The following is an 18,860-nucleotide window of genomic DNA, read 5'->3' as shown; positions in this document are numbered from 1 at the left end:
TGGCCACAATCCAAGGCAGTAACTACTGCAAGTTTTCCTACATTGGTAACCATAATATTATTCCACTAAGGCTATGTTTTGGACAAGTCATATTCCTAGGCTATCAGGGTATGAGTTACTATCTCTTGTTACCCTCCTCTGTTAGGCAAAGGCCTCCATGTCCACTGTATGGACAGTGTTTCTGGTAAGTTCAAGGGCAGTTTTGGTGGGCGTCAGGAGTAGGTGGAGGTGTTTGAGGATGTAATACATCACCACACAAGGATCTTTTACCAAAGGCAATCAATCTTTCACCACTGTAGTCACTAAACACTTCTCTGCCTCTAAGAAACCTTCATCCTATACACTTCTAAAAAGACTTGTACACTGAACAATAGGAAATCTAATTTCTGATATAATTTGAACTACACCATCAATCCATCTGACAGATGCAAAAATCACACATTACAGACTGGGTATGGGAATACTTCTGTATATAGTATACTTCTGTATAAAGTATATAGTGAGCATTACACAGAGGTTCAATTGATAACCCTCTAGTTAAAATGCTTATCAAGATCTCAACAAAAGATTATACACTGAGCAACCAGCAATTCAGCCTTTCAATTTTTAACAACACACTACAAAGAACAGAAGTGTATCAAAATTGATTTCTTGTACACTGCAAATATAACTGACATATGAAGTACACAATCCTTTCTGAACAGGACAAAAACCACCCACAAAAAACTGATTTCCTGCCCCTCAACATTTTTAAAACAATAGAAAATGGCTGTCAAAATTCTTGTCCATAAAATTAATTCTTGCTCCAAGTAAAATTCTCCCTCAAGTAAAGGGTTTCAGTTACTCCAAGTTGTTGGAAGTTTCGATCACTGTTACTATGGTGTGTTGCTTATTATACAAATGTTAGTATTTCTAGAGCAGAATTCATGAGAAGCTATTAGGTAATAGCAGCAAGTAGCTAAGCACTTACCCTTAGTATTTTATCATGTCTGCAGGTCAAACAGGCTGTTCAGAGCAAAATCCCATGCCATAGAAATACAACCAAGACTTGGCGAGCCAAGGCATTCACTCCTACCCATAATCAGAATACCTGCCACACCACTGTCCAACTGTACCATCGCTCAAAAGGCCCTTCCTTCTAATCCTGCTGACCTGCTTTTATAAGGGCCTTGAGTTTATTCTCAAAGAATAAGGACACATTTTTGATTATTTCCTCCCTACATAAGTGTTTCCCAAACATCACCAAAAACCACATTTCAGGGGCACTCCTTAGCCCTGGGAATACATGGCGTTACTGTGCACAGTGTATTTTAAGAGCATCACTAGCTCTTACATTCAGACTTTCTCAAATGAATTTATAGCGAGTCTATTCATTACATGCTACAGAACAGCAGCAAATGATTTCTTTTGGTTTAGAAACAGCCCGAGTTATATTCTTGAGTATCCAAAAGCTCTAACTCATTTAAAAATGTAGGAAAGTGCAGTCGGGCACTCCCAATTTCACACCTGTGAAAATTTCTGTGATTTTGCAGGTGGCACATTAACTGCTGATCATTCAGTAGTGACAAAGCAATATTCTGTCCCTGGAAATATGTGAGCTTGAATGCCGGTAACACACAACATAGGGTACAAATTCATAAGGCATTTATCTGTAATTTTTATGTAACTCCAACTGACTCACATCAGTACTATTTACACCCAATATTTAACTTAGCTCCATGTCAGCTTTCCACACCAACCCCACCAGGCCATTCAGGCAATTCTGTCCCACCCACAGCAGATCTCCAATCCCCCTGTATCTGCAGTACACGCTGCAGGCTTGGGGAGTTTCTTTTTGCCCAAGAAGCAATGATCCACATAGTATCTTTGCAGGCTTTTCAGTACCACAGAGCAGTAAAAGAACAGTATTGGAAATCCCTCTTTCACTAACGCCTCCCAAGACAGCTCACAGAACCATTAGTATCTTTAAAACAAAGTTCTGGCTCTCCATGCTATGGCATACTGAGATCAGAGGAACAAAGCACCTCCTTTGAATAATACATACAAGCTTATTTTTCAGTTCAGTGCAGAGATTATGGTCCTCTACAAGACAGAGGTACTAGCAAATGAAGAATCAATGAAAGGATTGTTTTAAATTATTAAGTTCAGAATTTGTGTTTTTAAGTATTTATGTGTTTGCATGAATACTACATTTCAGTGAAGTAAAGTATGCAAAAAAAGGTGACAGATTTTCTGGGCATGACCATTTATTTTAACAAATAGATGAGTCTTTAAGATGAACTGGAGGCTGCAACAGCTGCTCTCTTGGGCTTCGGTGTGGTTCCCTCACGGAATCCATTCCTGCAAGTAGAAATATGGTTACCACTTTTTGAGAAGTTGATTCCTGCTTCAGGTTATTTTCTGAGAGTCATGTTTTAGATGAAGCTGACTAGCTTTTTTTAATTTATCTCAGCAATGCACTGAAATCACTACAGAGTTCACTCATTCAGATCTTTTCAAAAAGAAACATATTATTAAAAATTGTCTTGAATAAACAGTATGGTTTTCACTCTCTTCTGCTGAAGTCAATTTGACTTCTTGCAACAGGAAGATTTCATTATCAGAGTGAACACTGCAGATACAGCTCAACTGCTGCAAGTTCATGTTCCTTCTAAGCAATCCAACTAAGAGGTCCTGTTTGTGAAATCTGCTTCTTACAAAAATGCTCTATGCCTCCAACCACACTCTTCAGCGCTGAGCTTGCTTTTGGATGACATTTCTACTTGAGCAACACTCAGTGGAAAACAAGCTACAGCTACACACTGTAGTGTATGGCTGCCACTAGGAAAGAATGAACTAACCAAAACAAATGAATTGATCCCTCAACCACACCCAAACCTGAGACTTAAAACTCTCCTACCTTTTGGTAATAAGGCAAATCTACATTTTTATGACAACACTCCTGAATTACATATTTTTCATATGCCTTTCTCGTGTAGTAGACCAGAAACTACAGAGTTCCATGGGAAACATACAAAATGGCAATCATACACTCCCACTACCTACCGGGTACAACTCAAAAGCTTTGTAACAAGTCTTAGAAACTTGCAACTCAGGATCTGAAGTAATACCTATTTAATGCTGGCTGAACTATACATAAAGAGAGGGACCAGAAGTTTTTCCTGAGCTCTTTTCTGTGAGTAAATAGGAACTGAGTGCATTTTGAGACTTATTTCTATAAAACTCCCCAGTTTAGTGTAATCATCTACTTAACTGAATCAAAAATAGATGCAGTACCACACAAAGCATTTTTAGATGTGGCCTTCTTACTACAATAACTTCTGTATTCTGTATAATCTTCACTTAGTAGTAACGTTGTAACTTTTTACACACCCTCTGTCTTACCAGTAAGGTTTTTTTTTTCCTCAAAGGAGGATAAAACGCAGGCAACTATAAAAAGCACATTATTTCATTACATATTTAAGATCATACCCCATTAAGTGGTACTAAAACAAAATTAAAATGTTAACTTTGAAGGGTGACTTTTCTCATTAAGTGGTGTCTATGCAGGATTTCACACCATGCTAGTCTGCAATGAAATGTTATACCTGAATCGACGGTAGACCTTTTTCAGGTGCCTCATGCGACCAGTACCAGTGGTGTTGCGCCTTTTAGCCTTCGCACTCCAGTTATCTAAAATAAGCAAGTTACTGTTATTTACCTGCACCAAGTAATTTTAGTTGCATGTTACATTTGTATGGTACAATTATTCACACTAACAAAAGAAAAAAAATTGATTGTAATTTAAGACAGTTTCTATGCAGTAATACTGCATTTTACCTAACATAGAGTTAAATTATCATTAATTTGAACAAAGCTCCGAAATGCAAAATGACAGTTTTCCTCCTTGACTGGAAAACAAGTCAAACACTGAAAGAAAAAAATCCACAGTTTTAAAACTAGAGCCAGTTAAAAGTTTGTTACTTACACTTTCTCTTACGCTTAGCAGGATAACCACATTTCCCACAGGTCGATTTTTGCAGATGGTACGCCTTGGACCCACATCGACGACACAGGGTATGTGTCTTATTTCGTCGCTTACCAAACGATGACGTACCCTTCGTCTGAAAAGCATTTCAAGACATGGAAATATCACTAACACTTCGAAGTCACAAAACTGAAAGAACAAGCCTTAAAAAGCCGACCGCAAACCGAGTCATAAACACGTCAGAAGCACATTCAACTAAACCAAAACTCACTTTCCACTACAAGTAGTCTCCATTTTCAGGACTCATTACCGCCATTCCTTATGTGCCCCCGCCCCGTGCTCAAGTAAAATGGATCACAGCGCGTTTAGATCCGTCCCCTTCTCCCCACACTCATCAGCCTAAAGCAGCAAACTGCCCTCTCCTGACGAAACGCGACTTGCTTCACACACAGCAGCTACACACTCACCCTTGGTGATCGAACCCCCTCTTGCTACGTTAAGGCCCGGCTGCTCGGCCACGGCGGCAGCAGGTACGAAGCAGGAGTCCCCGCAGCGCCCGCGGCCCCACACCGCACCACGGCTCCACACCGCACCGCGGCCCCACACCGCACCGCGGCCCCACACCGCACCGCGGCCCCACACCGCACCGCGGCCCACACCGCACCGCGGCCCCACACCGCTCCACGGCCCCACACCGCACCACGGCCACCCCGCCGGGCTCGGCGCGGCAGCCGCCATCCCCGGCCCGGCCCCAGCTCCAGCCCCGTCGCCCAGCCCGGCCGCCGCGCAGCGCAGTGCGGAGCCTCCCCACTGCAGCCCGGCCGAACCCCGCGGCGCCCCCGGCCTGGAGCAGGCGGCGGATGGCGGCGGATGGCGGCGAATATCCCGCGAGCGAGCTCAGCACTCACCATCTTCGCCGGCCGCCAGCACCAAAGAGGCCGCGCCCCGCCCCGCTTCCGCCACGGCCCCGCGAGCGCTTCCGGGGGCGGCCGCTCGGGCGGGCCCGCGCTGGGCGCTGTGTGAGGGGAGGGGACGGCGGAGCCTCTGTGAGGGAAGGGGCGGTGGGCCCTGAGTGAGGGGAAGGGACAGCGGGGCCTGTGTGAGGAAAGGGGCGGTGGGCCCTGAGTGAGGGGAAGGGACAGCGGGGCCTGTGTGAGGAAAGGGGCGGTGGGCCCTGAGTGAGGGGAAGGGACGGCCGGCCTGGGTGAGGGGAAGGGACGGCGGGGCCTATGTGAGGAGAAGGGTCGGCCGGCTCTGTGTGAGGGGAAGGGTCGGCCGGCCCTGTGTGAGGGGAAGGGGCGGCGGGGCCTATGTGAGGAGAAGGGTCGGCCGGCCCTGAGTGAGAAGGGGCGGCGGGCCCTGAGTGAGGGGAAGGGACGGCGGGGCCTATGTGAGGAGAAGGGTCGGCCGGCCCTGTGTGAGGAGAAGGGGCGGCGGGCACAGTGCTGGGATCCCTGAGCGCTGCCAGGCCAATGCCTCAGGGCCAAGTGCTGACTTTGATCACAGCGGCAGTCGAAGTTACTTTTGCAGAATCACAGGGTCACCGATTTTGGAAGAGGTTTTCAAGACCATTCAGTCCGCACGTTAGCCCAGCGCTGCCCCTGTAACCCTAAACCCCTAAACCACATCACCCAGTGCCAGAGCCAGACTCCTATAAAACACCTCCAGAGAGAGCGACTCCACCACCTTCCGGGTAAACAATTTCTGACCACTAGAGCAGTGACAAAATTTTTAACGCCAGTCTCTCAATTTCAGCCACTTTCTGTTGTCCTCACTGTAGGCACAGCAAAATAGATAGCCCCCACCTCACTCCGCCTTCATTTCAAGTAGTTGTAGAGAGCAATGAGGTCTAATGGGTGAGTTTTAATGAGTGAAAAATATTCTGTGATTCTCTGAAAATCTATTATTTAAATTCTCACATACCTGCCTACTATGCATCTTCAGTAGACGTAAAATCTATACACAATTTTATCTTGAGAGAGTTCATTTCAGGGGAAATTGGAGAAATTTATATATACCTTATTACCAGATCATTACCTTGTCATCCCAAACAAAGCCAGAAATTGATGCTATAGTCAATTATTTATCTTTGATTGTAAAATTATATAACCTGTCTTACAGTACTTGATGAAAGTATGTGTTTTGCTTAATTAACCCTTATTTACTGACTAAAAATGCAGGTTTTTTTAAGAAAAAGTACAGCTGTCTGGGACCACCTGAAGCCAACAAACTTTGAGCAACACTCCCACTATGAATGAGTTCAACCCCTATCAGATGGAGCTCTGATCAGAAAAAGGGATAGTCCCATGGCACCATCCCCAAATTAGTGAAGCTGTGTCTGTTTCACTCCTGGACAAATCATCTTAATATGGTTGTCTAAATGTTAATTTACCGTCACTTCTTTTGGAATGCAACCTCTTGTTGAATTATTTGGTGAAAATTTATGTAGTGGAAGGTTTTTGAGCTCTGCTAAGGTTGAGGGATGGGGAAAAAATCCACTTTGACTTCCAGCAGAAGGCTGTGGCTGTAGCTGTTCATTCAGTTCTCTCATTTTTGAGTGGCAAATTCTGATTCTGATATAACAGAAATCTTTGCCTATATTCATTGTACCTCACATGAAATCCAGGACTTTATCCATGATCCTGCAGTAGTTGAAAAGGAGAGATTGGTTCCAAATGGTAAATCATCCCATCCTAAATTAGGTGTCTGAAGCAGGGTGAAAAAATGATACTTGGGAGGAACCCTTCTTCCATAAATTCTAAGAGAAGCCTAGTCAGGTCCCTTGGGCTGGGCACATAGGTAGTTGAAGTCAGGTAAAATTAATTTTACCCTGATTTGACTCAATGAAGATATTTTATAGCAATTCTGTCTCCCTTACCAGAAATCAAAAGAGAAATTGCAGTGTTCTATGGATGAAAAGCCATACAGAAAAAAAAGACAAAAACAAAAAAGCAAACCACTTAACTCAAATGGTATGAATACATCCTACAGGCTGACTGGAGTCGTATTCCTCCCAGCAGCCTTGCTGTTTGCCTTTTATGTAGTGCCTCCTTTGCTCTTTCTTTCTCACTAAATCTCAGAAATCTGGAAGATGGCATGGACGTTGGACAGGTGCCATGGCAACAGCCTCCAAAGGAAGTCTGTTGGTTTGGCTGCCTACAAGAATATGCAGGAATTATTCCTGTCCTTTGTGGGATAAAAATATTCTTCTTCATTTATATGTCTTCAAACCTGTTCAGAAAGAAAAATTTTTGCTATCATCATGCATTTGTCTTTAGTATCCAGGAATATTTTTAGGGTAGAGAATGGGCAGAGCTGTGGCTGATCCACTACCATCCAGAAGGTCTTAGCCCGTGTGAAGCTCACAGGGGAGAGCAGAGTTCATTGCTCATTGCTCAGAACCCACAGGTTCATGTACTGGCAGCTGCTGAATGGCACTAGTCTAAATTCAGCACTGACTAATTCATACTGTTTCTTTGTTGCATAGGAGGTAAGCCAAAATTTAGAAGGTGACATGTCTGGATTTCAAAACTGTGTTTTTGATGTAGGAAACAGCAGTCTGTCACTGCAGCTGGTATCCCATCACAGCTTCCGCACAGCAATTTTGGTCCAGCCAGGTTTGTTAATGGAAGAGCCCTTTGTTGTGCCAGTAAACAGTGATCCTGTTAAGCTTCTAGGCTTTGGTTTATTGAATACCATGTTCAGCACCATGTTCTGGATGTTAAAACACTGGAGTGAAAAATAGATATGCCTTTAGAAATAAGACTTAATAAGTTAATAATAATAGTAAGTTAATAAGTTAATAAGTTAAGTCTAGTTCAGGGCCAGAGAGACCAGAACCAGGTCTGGCTAGGCATTAGAGAGGAAGGGGTCTGTGAGCATCAAATAACCTCAGTGGCCTTTTTATTTAACCAAGTTTAATACCATGCATCGCACCATCACTGGGGTGCAGTACAACCAGACACACACTGTGGTGTGACTGACTACAAAAACAGATGAGTTGAACTGGTTTTACAGAACTTGAACTGCTGAAAGGACTGTTTAACGCCCAGTCAAATTCTGTCTGTCATCATATGGCATCACTCATTTGCACGTGTGCAGCACCTTCTGTGCAAGCAGGGGTGATTTAAAGGGATGGGAATAGTGAAAATTCAGCCTTCATATGTTTGAAGCTAGTCAGCACTTAGTATTAACTTCAGTTGTCTTCAGTGCTCTTATTTCTTAGTGTGATCTCATAGATGAAAGGAATGTCTTCCGGTGTCCTACTTAATATTGAATACTTTGATGTAGGCAACAGCATCTCAGGAATGCAGGAAAACTGAGGAATTCAAGGGCAACATTTTCATGAAGGTTGATTAGGTTGCCTTTGTTTCTGGGCATCATCTTTATTTGCACAGGTAAATATCTCAGTTGGAATTAGTGGGAAAGACACTGATTATTTGTTATCTAGCAGACAGAAGCAGCCTAACTTCATTTGTACAATATCCAGATTCTTCAGTTTGAAAACCTGTATGTGAGTTTGAACCAGAAACACTGGTCACCACAAGATGACAGTAGAGTTCAAGCAAAGCTTTCCTACTAAGCTCAGTAAAAACTCTTGAACAGTAACAGTAAATTAGGTTAATAAATTGCAATATTAATGAATATTATTTGTACCATTCTTACATCTCCATGACAATAATAGAAAATTTTAGCAAACAACAGTGCTTATGAGTAAGCTGGTTGTATCCTGCTAAGAAATAAGCATAATAGAAAAGTCTTTTTATTTGTTTAAGATGAAAATGAATACAAGAAATTTAAACAGCTGACACTAACTTCTGAAATTGGTTGTTAAAATACAATGAAAGTGATAAAAAATTATAATAACTCAGTATTTTTAATTACAATTCTATGGCAGCCTTCCAGTACCTAAACGGTTACAAATAGGATGGAGGGAGAGTTTTAAAAGGGCATGTTGTGATAGGGCAAGGGGAAGTGGCCATAAGATGGAGAAAGGCAGGTTTAGATTACGGTATTAGGAAGAAATTATTTACTGTCAAGGCAGGGATGCACTGGGACAGGTTGCCCAGAGAAGCTATGGGTGCCACATCTGTGTAAATATTCAAGACTAAGCTGTATGGGGCTGGTCTAGTAGAACATGTCCCTGCCCATGGTGGTGGGGTTGGAACGAGATGATCTTTAAGGTCCCTTCCAACCCAAACCATTCTGTTATTCTGTTGCCACTCCTCAGCATCAGAGAGAGAGAGAAGATAATAGCCTTCAGACCAACCTTGAGGATAGCACTAATACTTGTAGATCACGGCAGGAGCATGACTACCATCACAAACCGAGCAGGGAGAGCTCCCCACCCATTTCCTCAGCTGCCTTTAACCTTTATCTTAGAGTAGTTGCAGGGGGGATGCTGGTTTGTTCTCACTAGAAACGACACTAGAATCTTTCTTGTTCCATATGGCTAGGGGAACAGGGAGAGCATATCTTCTCAGCAGAGGTAGGGACCAGTCTGGGAGACACTTGCTACACAGTGCAACAGAATTCAGAAAATTCAGAATTTTGAAATGTCCCTAGTTTCTGTTTGTTTGGCTTTTTGCTTTGGTTCTGTGTTTGTTTAGTTTTGATTATTTTTTTGTTTTCTTTTAATGCTTATGTATAGATACAGTACAGAGTTGTGGGTCTTTGTTGCACCAAAATAATTTTCAGAGGGGGTTTCACTAGTTGAAGAGTTGATTGCATGGCAGTTTGGGCTGAGCACCCAAACCAGATGCATAGGAGAAAACCGCAAGTTCCTTTACAAGGTGACAGCCATTTACTGCTCAGTTCTATAACAACAAAATATTCTTGTCTTGATAAGAAACAATCTTTCTTGATCTTGTCTTGTTTGACACTATTGTCTTAAAACTTTGCTGCATTATTCATGCACAAATGTATGCATACACAAGCCTAGAGCAAGCTTTTCTTTGGGAAGGTACAAAAAGGATCTGAGCTACTACCATCTGGTATTGTAGTCTGAATCATGTTCCAGGTGGAAACAACTAGCTTCTAACCACATGTCTTTTACATTGCAGCAGGAAATAGTTTAGTGAGTTGTGAGGAAAATGTTTGTACCAGTACAGACTGAAAGTACTGGACTTAGTTTTCCTTCAGATGGTTCTGGAATTTTTGAGAAATGGCTAGTTAAATGGTTGTACTGAAATGGCATTTGGTAGATCTTGTAGTGGGAAGGCAAATAAGCTGGATGACCTTCTGAGGTTCCTCCCAGCTGTACTTTTGTCATGCTGTGATTTCATAAAAGGCCTCTAACTATAGAGACATAACCGTATCTCTGATCTCTCAGGCTGTCATTTTCTCAGAAAAATGCATTTGACCAATTTTGTACTTGGAAAAAAAAGGTCAGATCTTCAAATTTTCTTTCAGGTCTACTTTTCCCATTGTGGTGGCTGGCCAAATAAGTGCTATGTCCCCTTTCTTAAATGCCCACTGACAGGCCTGCATTTTAAGCATCCATCCTTCCCCCATGTTATGTAAGTCTCTGACTTGCATTTTTGGAATTATTCTAAAGCACATTAAACCTAAAAGATTTATTATTGAAAGTAATTCTGTAATTGAAAAGCAAATGTTACCTAGTCAAGACCCTGAGAGTAGCTCAGTAGGTCAGAGCATGGTGCTAATAACACCATGGATGTGGTTTTGATCCCTGTATGGGGCATTCACATTAGAGCTGGGCTTGATCATCCTTGTGGTTCCTTTCCAACTCAGAATATTCTGTGATACGTGTATGTATCTTTCTGTGCAGACACATACACAGATGGTACATACTTAGATATACCAAAAATGTTTTGTACTAAAAAAATATCAAAAGTTTGTCTCGCTTGTAGCTAGTCGCAGCCTATACAGAAGCCCAGGCATTATGGTTGAAATTTCCTAACTTGGAAGCCAAGTGTCTACACGTAACTTACAATGTTAATTCTTTTATACTTCCAATGTTCTGTATGAATGATACATGGGCATAATCTTTGAAAAAGAAACACACTATCGACTGCTTGGGAAAAAAATATCTCTTTCCTGCAGAAGTGTTGGGAGTAAAAGTCTTTGCCTATCTCACGCTCTTGATTTTCTCACTTTTTCTGTTGAATTACATGCTCGGCTAGTTATGTCTCTAGCATTACATTCCCTCCGTGTGTTTCTCACCTATGCTTTAAATCATATGAAGTCATCTGAATGACTTTGTCTTTCATAATAGTCTTATTTTACTAAATGTGAATGATTTTACTTATCACTAGTAATTCCTTAGAACATGGCTTGATATTCTCCTCTTGGAAATGCTGGAGAAATACAGAGACATCCCTTTTTACACTACTTTCAGTCTCTCAAGGTAAGCAGATAATTCAGTTTTAGAGGACTCATCCAGGTTTGGCACCTTTTAGTGTTAAAAGAACTGGTGCAGTGTATATATGGTAAATTTTCAAATTTTTCATGTATATTGCAATTAGAAGTATCCATGTAAGTGAATAAATGCAAAGCTGTTCACAAAATGTAAGGTATCTGATTTTCTTTTGGAAAAATGCATTTCTCACAAATATTTATTGTTTATAAGTTTCAAGTTTTACTTTAGTTCTAATATTCAGAAAGAAAGATACATGTCTGCAGTAAAGTGGAAGGTCAAAGAAGAGAGTACTGAAGAAAATTGGAACACTCCTGTTTAATCTGAAGCCAGCAAAATGTAGCCTAACATATTAGTTATTTGTGTATGTATTTATCTTATATCTCACTTCAAGAGTTCTAAAGAATTTACATTTTTCTTGCTATGAGACTACTACAAATGGTTGCTTTCTGTGGTCACCCGGTGCCTTCTCTAGCAATAAAAATATAAGCTCACTTTAAAGCAGAAAAACGTGTCACTTCTATAGCACTCTTCATCCTGTATGGATTTGTGGGGTTGCTTTTAATTTTTGGATGTGAGACACAGGCTGTAAGAAAAAAAAAGACTTTGCAGTGGAACAGACAAATTTAAGTTTTATATTTACTGGAGATAAAGGCTTATTCCCCAGGTAAAATAAGTTCACTTTCCTTCTTCAAAATCACTGTTGCATTTTATTATTTTCACCGGCTGAGAACCTTCCCTAAGTACAAATGAATTACTAACAAAGGTCAGCTCAACTTTGCAGTTACAAATGCTATCTTCTGTTTATTTTGGAATGTTTTCCCTGTATCAGGCATTTTCAGCTTTGCATTTACTGGAATTGAGGCATACTGGCTTCATCAGGGAATTCCCCTAACACCCATGCACAATTTCTCTCTTGCACTTCTTCACTGTACCAAAAATAGAGAACAAAACAATTTCTAAACTTATTAGTGTGTGTAAGGAGGACACAAAAAAGAAATGGAGCTTTTTGAGTTTTTCCTTTTTGATCACAAACTGGAATTTACAGTCCTGTGGCCACAATACCTAGATTAGACTAACACACTGCATGGACAGTCTTCCAGATGCTGCAGGGCAAACTCAACTTCTCCAGCAGATGGTGGAGAATATGCCAGTATGTACAGTTTTAGATTTCAGTTGTCCCTTTAGTTAGACCTTATAAACTAATTGCACAGTTTTCAGCAGAGCTTGAACATACATTAGTAAGAGATGTAGACTAAAAAAATATCTGCTAAAGAAGGGAAAAATGTCTGAAAGAATGTTGCACTGTGTAAAGGTCACAAAATGTGACAAGCCTAAGCCTACTTCTTCTTACTATATTTCAACAGCAGAATAAAAGATGGATAGCCCTCTCAGTAACAATATCTATAATACTAAATATAGTTTAATTTGCTTTTGTGCTCCGTGTCTCAACCATTTTACAAGTTTGTAATTTACCTCAGTGCCAAACTGACCACCAGCCTTTCTCAGGGTACCTTTCTCATGGCTGATGCTTTACATGGAAGTATTTCCCTGTCCTGGAGTTCCTGCTTAAAGCCCAGCTCGCAACTAACCCCATGCAGTTGCTCGCTCACCCTACAATAGTGGGATTGGGGAGAGAATTGGAAGGGTAAAAGCCTGAAATTTCGTGGGCTGGGATAAAGAGGGTTTAACAGGGAAAAAGCTGTGCGAACAAGCAAAGCAAAATGAAGGAATTATTTCACTGCTGCACATGATCAGGTATGTGTTCAGCCATCTCCAGGAGAGCAGAGCCCCATTACATGTAATGGTTATGTCTTGTGAAGACAAACATCGTCATTCCAAATGTCCTCCAGAACCACCTTCTTCTCCTCACTTTATATTCTGAGCATGATGTTATACAGTCTGGAATATCCCTTGGGTCAGCTGTCCCAGCTGTGCTTCTTCCCAGTCTCCATGAGCCCCCACCTTCCTCACCAGCATGGCTGTAGGAAAATCAGGAAAGGCCTTGGCTCTGTGCAATCCCTCTCAGCAATAATGAAAACATCTCTGTATTATCAACACTGTGTTCAGAACAAATCCAAAACATAGCCCTGTACTAGCCACTGTAAAAAAATTAACTCTACCCCAGCAAATAAGCAGCATGCCAGCTTTCATTACTATCTCAGAAGGCCAAATATATATTCACCAATAAATAAGCAGAATTGTGTACCTCTCTTGCCATGAGGCCCTACAAAGGATGAAACAGGAGGCATCTTTGTCTGTTGCTGTCACAATCCTTATATTTTACATTCTCTCTTTGGAATTACCAGTATTTATCTCTTCTATTTTTATAATTTATAAAAATCTCAAAGTTATTTGCTAGTTCTAAAAAGTCTAGAGATTGCTGTTTGCTGAATACTATTAAAAATTCTGGAGAAGCTCCACCTCTGTTAGAAACACCATCCTTTTGATTATTTTCATGATGGTCTTTCAACCAAATAAGCACAGAATGGGATGTCTTCTCAGGCTGATGGGGACAAGTCCAACTTCCAGAAATGAAGATTCTTTCAGAGATGTTTAATGATATGGTCTCCACTATCAGATAAAGCATTTCCTATTTATATAACTCCAACTAATCAAAACTGTTACATAAAAGTAATTGGATGGCTGGATAAGAAGTAATTTTCTGAGAATTTTATATCTGGAAATAAAAAATACATCATTAGTATCGTCACAGTGACCCTGTGCTTCAGTCTTGCTCCTTTTAACTGAGCTGCAGCTACAGACAGAAGTCAGAATAACTCACTACGCTTATAAGCTTGTTTTGGAAGAAATAGCTAATGTTGAACACATCTAAACTTCTCTGGGCTCAGGTGAATCTCTGCAACTGCATTATCCCTTTCTTATTACTGGTGCATGTTTTCAATTATCGCAGGCTGATAGTGGTTGTGTACATAGCCAGTCCAGAATGAGGGAGAGCCAGAGTCAAGGCTGTGTCGCTTCTCTTTCTACACAATGCCTCTATGAAAGTTTGCAAAACCTTATTTTATCTGTTGAAGTCTGTTTCCAGATGGAGGATATCCACAAAAGCTTATTCCAGGAAGTTTCACAGTAGCAGTTAGGGTTAATTACTGACTTCTCAAGTAAGCTGACAAAATTAAAATTAATTTCAGAGGGTCCTAAAAATGCTGTAGTTCAAAAAGATATCCTAATAAGATCAGTTTCTTTGAAGTCCTGCCTTCATTTTGTTCCCTAACTCTCCTTTATAGGAAAGGAGACTTTGTTCTACTTACTGGGAAACATTTTTAAGGTTTTAATTTCAAGATACTTGGAAATTTTCAGAGGGAGACTAATGCACTTTGATGAAAGATTTTGTTCAAGGTTTGGCGCTTGAGGCATTTTAGCTTTTCAACTAGTTACAATAATAAGTCTAGAATATATTCACTGATTCAGAAAGAACCAGAAATATAAAAGCATGGGCAAGGTTGCTAATGGTTGATATTTGACATTCTGTTCACTCTACAGAGAAATCAGAGATGATATTTTTAAAAGTGCCAAGACCTCAGGCCATAAGAGATCTGGATTATCAATGTGAGATACTGCTCTCTCAGGCAGTCATATAAAGCTCCTCATGAATTTATTAAACTGTAGGAATTAAACTTAGAGTAAACAATGTAGAAAAATACTAGTAAAAATCAACAAAAACTTAAATCATGGGATGCTTGTGAAAAATTTGCTTTGTTTGGGTCTGAGGAGTAATTGCTTAGAACAAGGTGTAGTCTTCCCTGTGGTTTAACCTCTAATAGATACCTTCATATACTGTATGTGGTTCTGTGTCACTATTAGCACAAATGGCATAATATTTCACTCTAGCCTATTTCATGTGACACTTCCTATGTTAGCATATTTTAAGTGCTAAAATCTTGATACCAGCACTCTGGTTCATTAAATTCACCCGTTTTATAGAGTGTGAGCTGCTCTGTTGCTGGACACATGAGAGCATATAGATCTGCTGTAGACACAGTACCTCTGCTTCTGCACACAGCTGGCAGGTGAGCTCTCAGAAGAGCTTGTGCAGAAGCCTTTGACCCCTGTGAGCTCTGTGGGCAAGATTTTCTGGCTGAGAGGGACTCAAGGTGGATCTAAGCTTTGGTGATGAAGACCGTTGAAAATCTTTGTTTGCTGTCATCTCTGCAGACAGATGGTCTGGATCTGAGCAGTTTTTGTCAGCCTGAAAGTAGAATGTATGAGGGAGGCAAGTATCAGCAGCACTAGCAATGAAAAATAAATATTTACCTTCAATGATCAGCTAAATCAGAACTGTCTAGGCAACTGATCACTAGATAGTATGGAGCATTTGGATTCCACAGTCCTGTCCAGGGGAGTCCTTTAGAGTAGTGAGCACTATCTGCTAGTCTAGGACGAGCAGAAAAGAGTTTGTGCAAGGTCATGGTTCACTGGCACTAGAGTAGATGCAGTGGCTGGCTGCATCTGCAAATAGAAGGTTCTCCTCCTGCCCTCCTTATTTTTCCACTTCCCACCTCTTTTGTCCCACCTCTCTTTTCTGTGATTGTGTATGTTTTTACCCTCTCCATGGGTCTGTCTGGACCTTTCTGGGAGAAGGCCTAACTCATAAACCCAGATTTTTTTTTTTTCCTCTGTATTTATTGTTTGCTAGTTGTGATACACTAAACTGGTTCAGAGAGGACTGAAGTGTGCCAAAGCCAGCACCAGATGTACGGAAGAATGCAGAAGAATGCAGAAGAATGGTGGTGATTGGGATTAAAAGCAGGCAAAGATGTGGAAAAACCCAAACAGTTACTCGACTTTGGGCAGATTCAAGCTTTTGAGTTAGTTCACCATGTCTTTTGTTTTAAGACATCAGAACATAACTCTAAAGAATAGTAATTATTTGTTTGCCCAGTGATGACCTTGGTGTACAATACAGCCAGAAATATCTGTGCTCTGGATAAGTCTCATGTATTGCTGATATACCACTGAAGCTCTGAGTTTTGAATTCAAATAACTTGAGCTCTTTTGTTCTAACCCAGTTCTTTCAAACCAGAACCCCCACAGCCCTTGTTTGTTTGGTGTAGTTTCTGCAGCATACAAATTCTAGTATCTAAGGCAATATCCTTCTACAAGGTCCCCTGAGAGAGAATTATTTGCATTAAAGTTAGCACAGCAGTAATGCTGTTTGACATATTTCATGGAGGCACATCCCAAGGCATTGTCATTAATCCTTGAAACACGGCAAATACATTAAAAGCAAAACAGGCAATTAAAAAGCTTTAAAAAAAAAAAAAAAAAAAAAGAAAGTGAGATGGCCTTAGCACACAGAAACAAATACAAAAACTCTCCAAGTCAATTTCACAATTCAAAATCGTAATAACAGGATGTTCTTTCTCCATTCAGTTGTCACTGGAACCTTGGCATTTGCAGTAGTCACAGAGCACAGACTGTCTTTAGGGCTGTAATACATAATGAACTTGGACAATGAAGGCACAAGACTATTTAAAGCTTGGTAAACTATTGAGTAACCTTAGCATCAATCCTATAAAAGGCCAGAAGTCTACAGGGAAATATCATTGATATAATTATATTCTGGTTGACCTTAGTGTGAAGTAGAATACAGACAATACCATTTCAGTCTGTCTCTAGACCAGGCAGGATATCATTAGCCCAGCAAATGAAGCATTGCATTAATCACTCCTGTGCTAGGACTATCATTTGATTGAAGACAAAAAAGTTCCCTGCCTTATGGCTTACCCTTTGTGTCTCTCAAATTACTCCACTTTTAATCCCCTAAAACATCAGTTTTGATTCTAAAGAAATTTAATTTATTAATTCTAAGGGTTTCTTTATGAATACACAGTAGAAATATTTGGCAAGAACCAAAAGTGGCTATGATGAGACAGTAAAATGGTTACTAGATTTTTGTCATTTTCACAAACAGTAAGGGGAAATCTGCTTCAACTTCTCTGTAAGTAAGTTGCACTCTGCCCTTTGCTGTGTTGCCATCAGGGGAAGCCATTGGGGAGCTCCCCAGTAAGGCCTTTTATTATAATTGATGTTATTGTGGTACTGATGTCAGTCAACCTGAGACTAGGTGTTGCACAGTCACAAAATTCAGGTGTAAATAGATGTTTATGTTACTGCATATTGCCTTAAGTGTCAATAGCACACACAAAAAAGTAAGAAACTATATGAAATGGTTCGGAGCTTAAATGCTAAGTAGAAAAAAAGCAGCTGTAAGTACCCTATGAAATAAGAATCAAAACCCATCCACTGCAAAGCAATGATGTTCCATGGAGCCTGTGGACTTCAGTCCTAGGAACAGTACAAATCCAGCCCTACTCCCCCTCTGGTTTGCACCATGTTGGTTCAGTTTCTTTGCTTTTGTTACTCTGCAGCCAGGATCAGGAAAAAAGGAGGGTCCTATTTCCAAAGAAAAAAAGATAAAATCATTAGGTTGAAATACCTGAAAATGTGTACTAAAAGGACTATTATACAGTGTCTGCCAGAGTAATATTTTTGTCTTGCTGAAATACTTTCTGCAAGTCAGTCTATCAATGTAAACTCATTTGAATATGATACCATTACTAGTAATGATTTGACTACCTATTAATTGAGACTGGATCCCTGCCAACACACACAGTTTCTTTGCTAGCTCTACTTGTCCTTTTAAATATTTATTTGCATGTTTTGTTTGGGACCAAATTACAGTGTATCTTGGTCTTGAGGGTTATTATAGGTAATGATATACTTACAAAAAGTGAAATTGCTATCTAAGTCATGAAAACAGCTATCTGAAAGATTAAGACATGTCTGGATGTTGTGTTGCACTAATGAGAAAAGAGAACCAACATCTGGATAGATAAAATATTCTTTGCAATTCTGGGCCAGCTGTTGAAGGTCTTTACTCAGTTTTAGTAATTTCATTTGTAGGCAAATGACCACTGTCAGTGTTACACAAATTTGTCATAAACTAAGTAGGATCATGAGGATTTTGATGAAAAGCAATAAAATATGTTGAAAGTCTGTGAATTACATTATCAAAGAAATTCATAGTTTCTAAACCTGAAAAGTCCCAGAGCCTCTAGCTCGTCAAAATTGGCTCTGAGGAGTGGACATAGACATCTCTCATGAATGGAATAATGTGACCCAAGATCTAGGCATCTCCTTAAGGAAAGCAGACCATGCCAACAGAGTGCAAGGCTTAGAACTCAGCATGTTGTGATGCTGTGACATGAATCATTTCGTTTTCTGAGGACTGTGTAAGCAGTTCAAAATTGGTGTGGTGCCTAAGATCTAGTATATGTCTTCACATAGGGGGACTGCTTTTCCATGAGGACTTTATCTGGGGTACACTAGAATAAATTAAGGTAAATTTCCCCAGCATTTTCATTGGCATTTTCATGCCATTACTGCAGTGGATCAGCTCTGAAAAGTAAGTTTTGTTCATGAGTATCTCCACAAAAAATATGCAGACCAGAATTGACCAAAACTTGCATTCAGATCCATAAGCTGATTTTC

The 18,860-nt window shown here is 40.5% G+C and overlaps 1 protein-coding gene across 1 annotated transcript; it reads right to left on the bottom strand.

Moving 5' to 3' along the window:
* Positions 1-2,228: 2,228 nt before the first annotated feature.
* Positions 2,229-5,005, bottom strand: RPL37 (ribosomal protein L37). Its single transcript, XM_056513821.1, has 4 exons — positions 4,876-5,005; positions 3,968-4,103; positions 3,588-3,672; positions 2,229-2,340 (listed from the first exon to the last, which is right to left on the bottom strand). The coding sequence occupies exons 1-4, from the start codon at positions 4,876-4,878 to the stop codon at positions 2,271-2,273; spliced, it is 294 nt and encodes a 97-aa protein (XP_056369796.1). The 5' UTR covers positions 4,879-5,005; the 3' UTR covers positions 2,229-2,270.
* Positions 5,006-18,860: the final 13,855 nt, after the last annotated feature.

This window comes from Oenanthe melanoleuca, chromosome Z (assembly GCF_029582105.1).
Source record: "Oenanthe melanoleuca isolate GR-GAL-2019-014 chromosome Z, OMel1.0, whole genome shotgun sequence".
Taxonomy (NCBI): domain Eukaryota; kingdom Metazoa; phylum Chordata; class Aves; order Passeriformes; family Muscicapidae; genus Oenanthe; species Oenanthe melanoleuca.
Note: the sequence above shows the minus strand (reverse complement) of the source record. Positions and strands in the feature narration are given on the sequence as shown.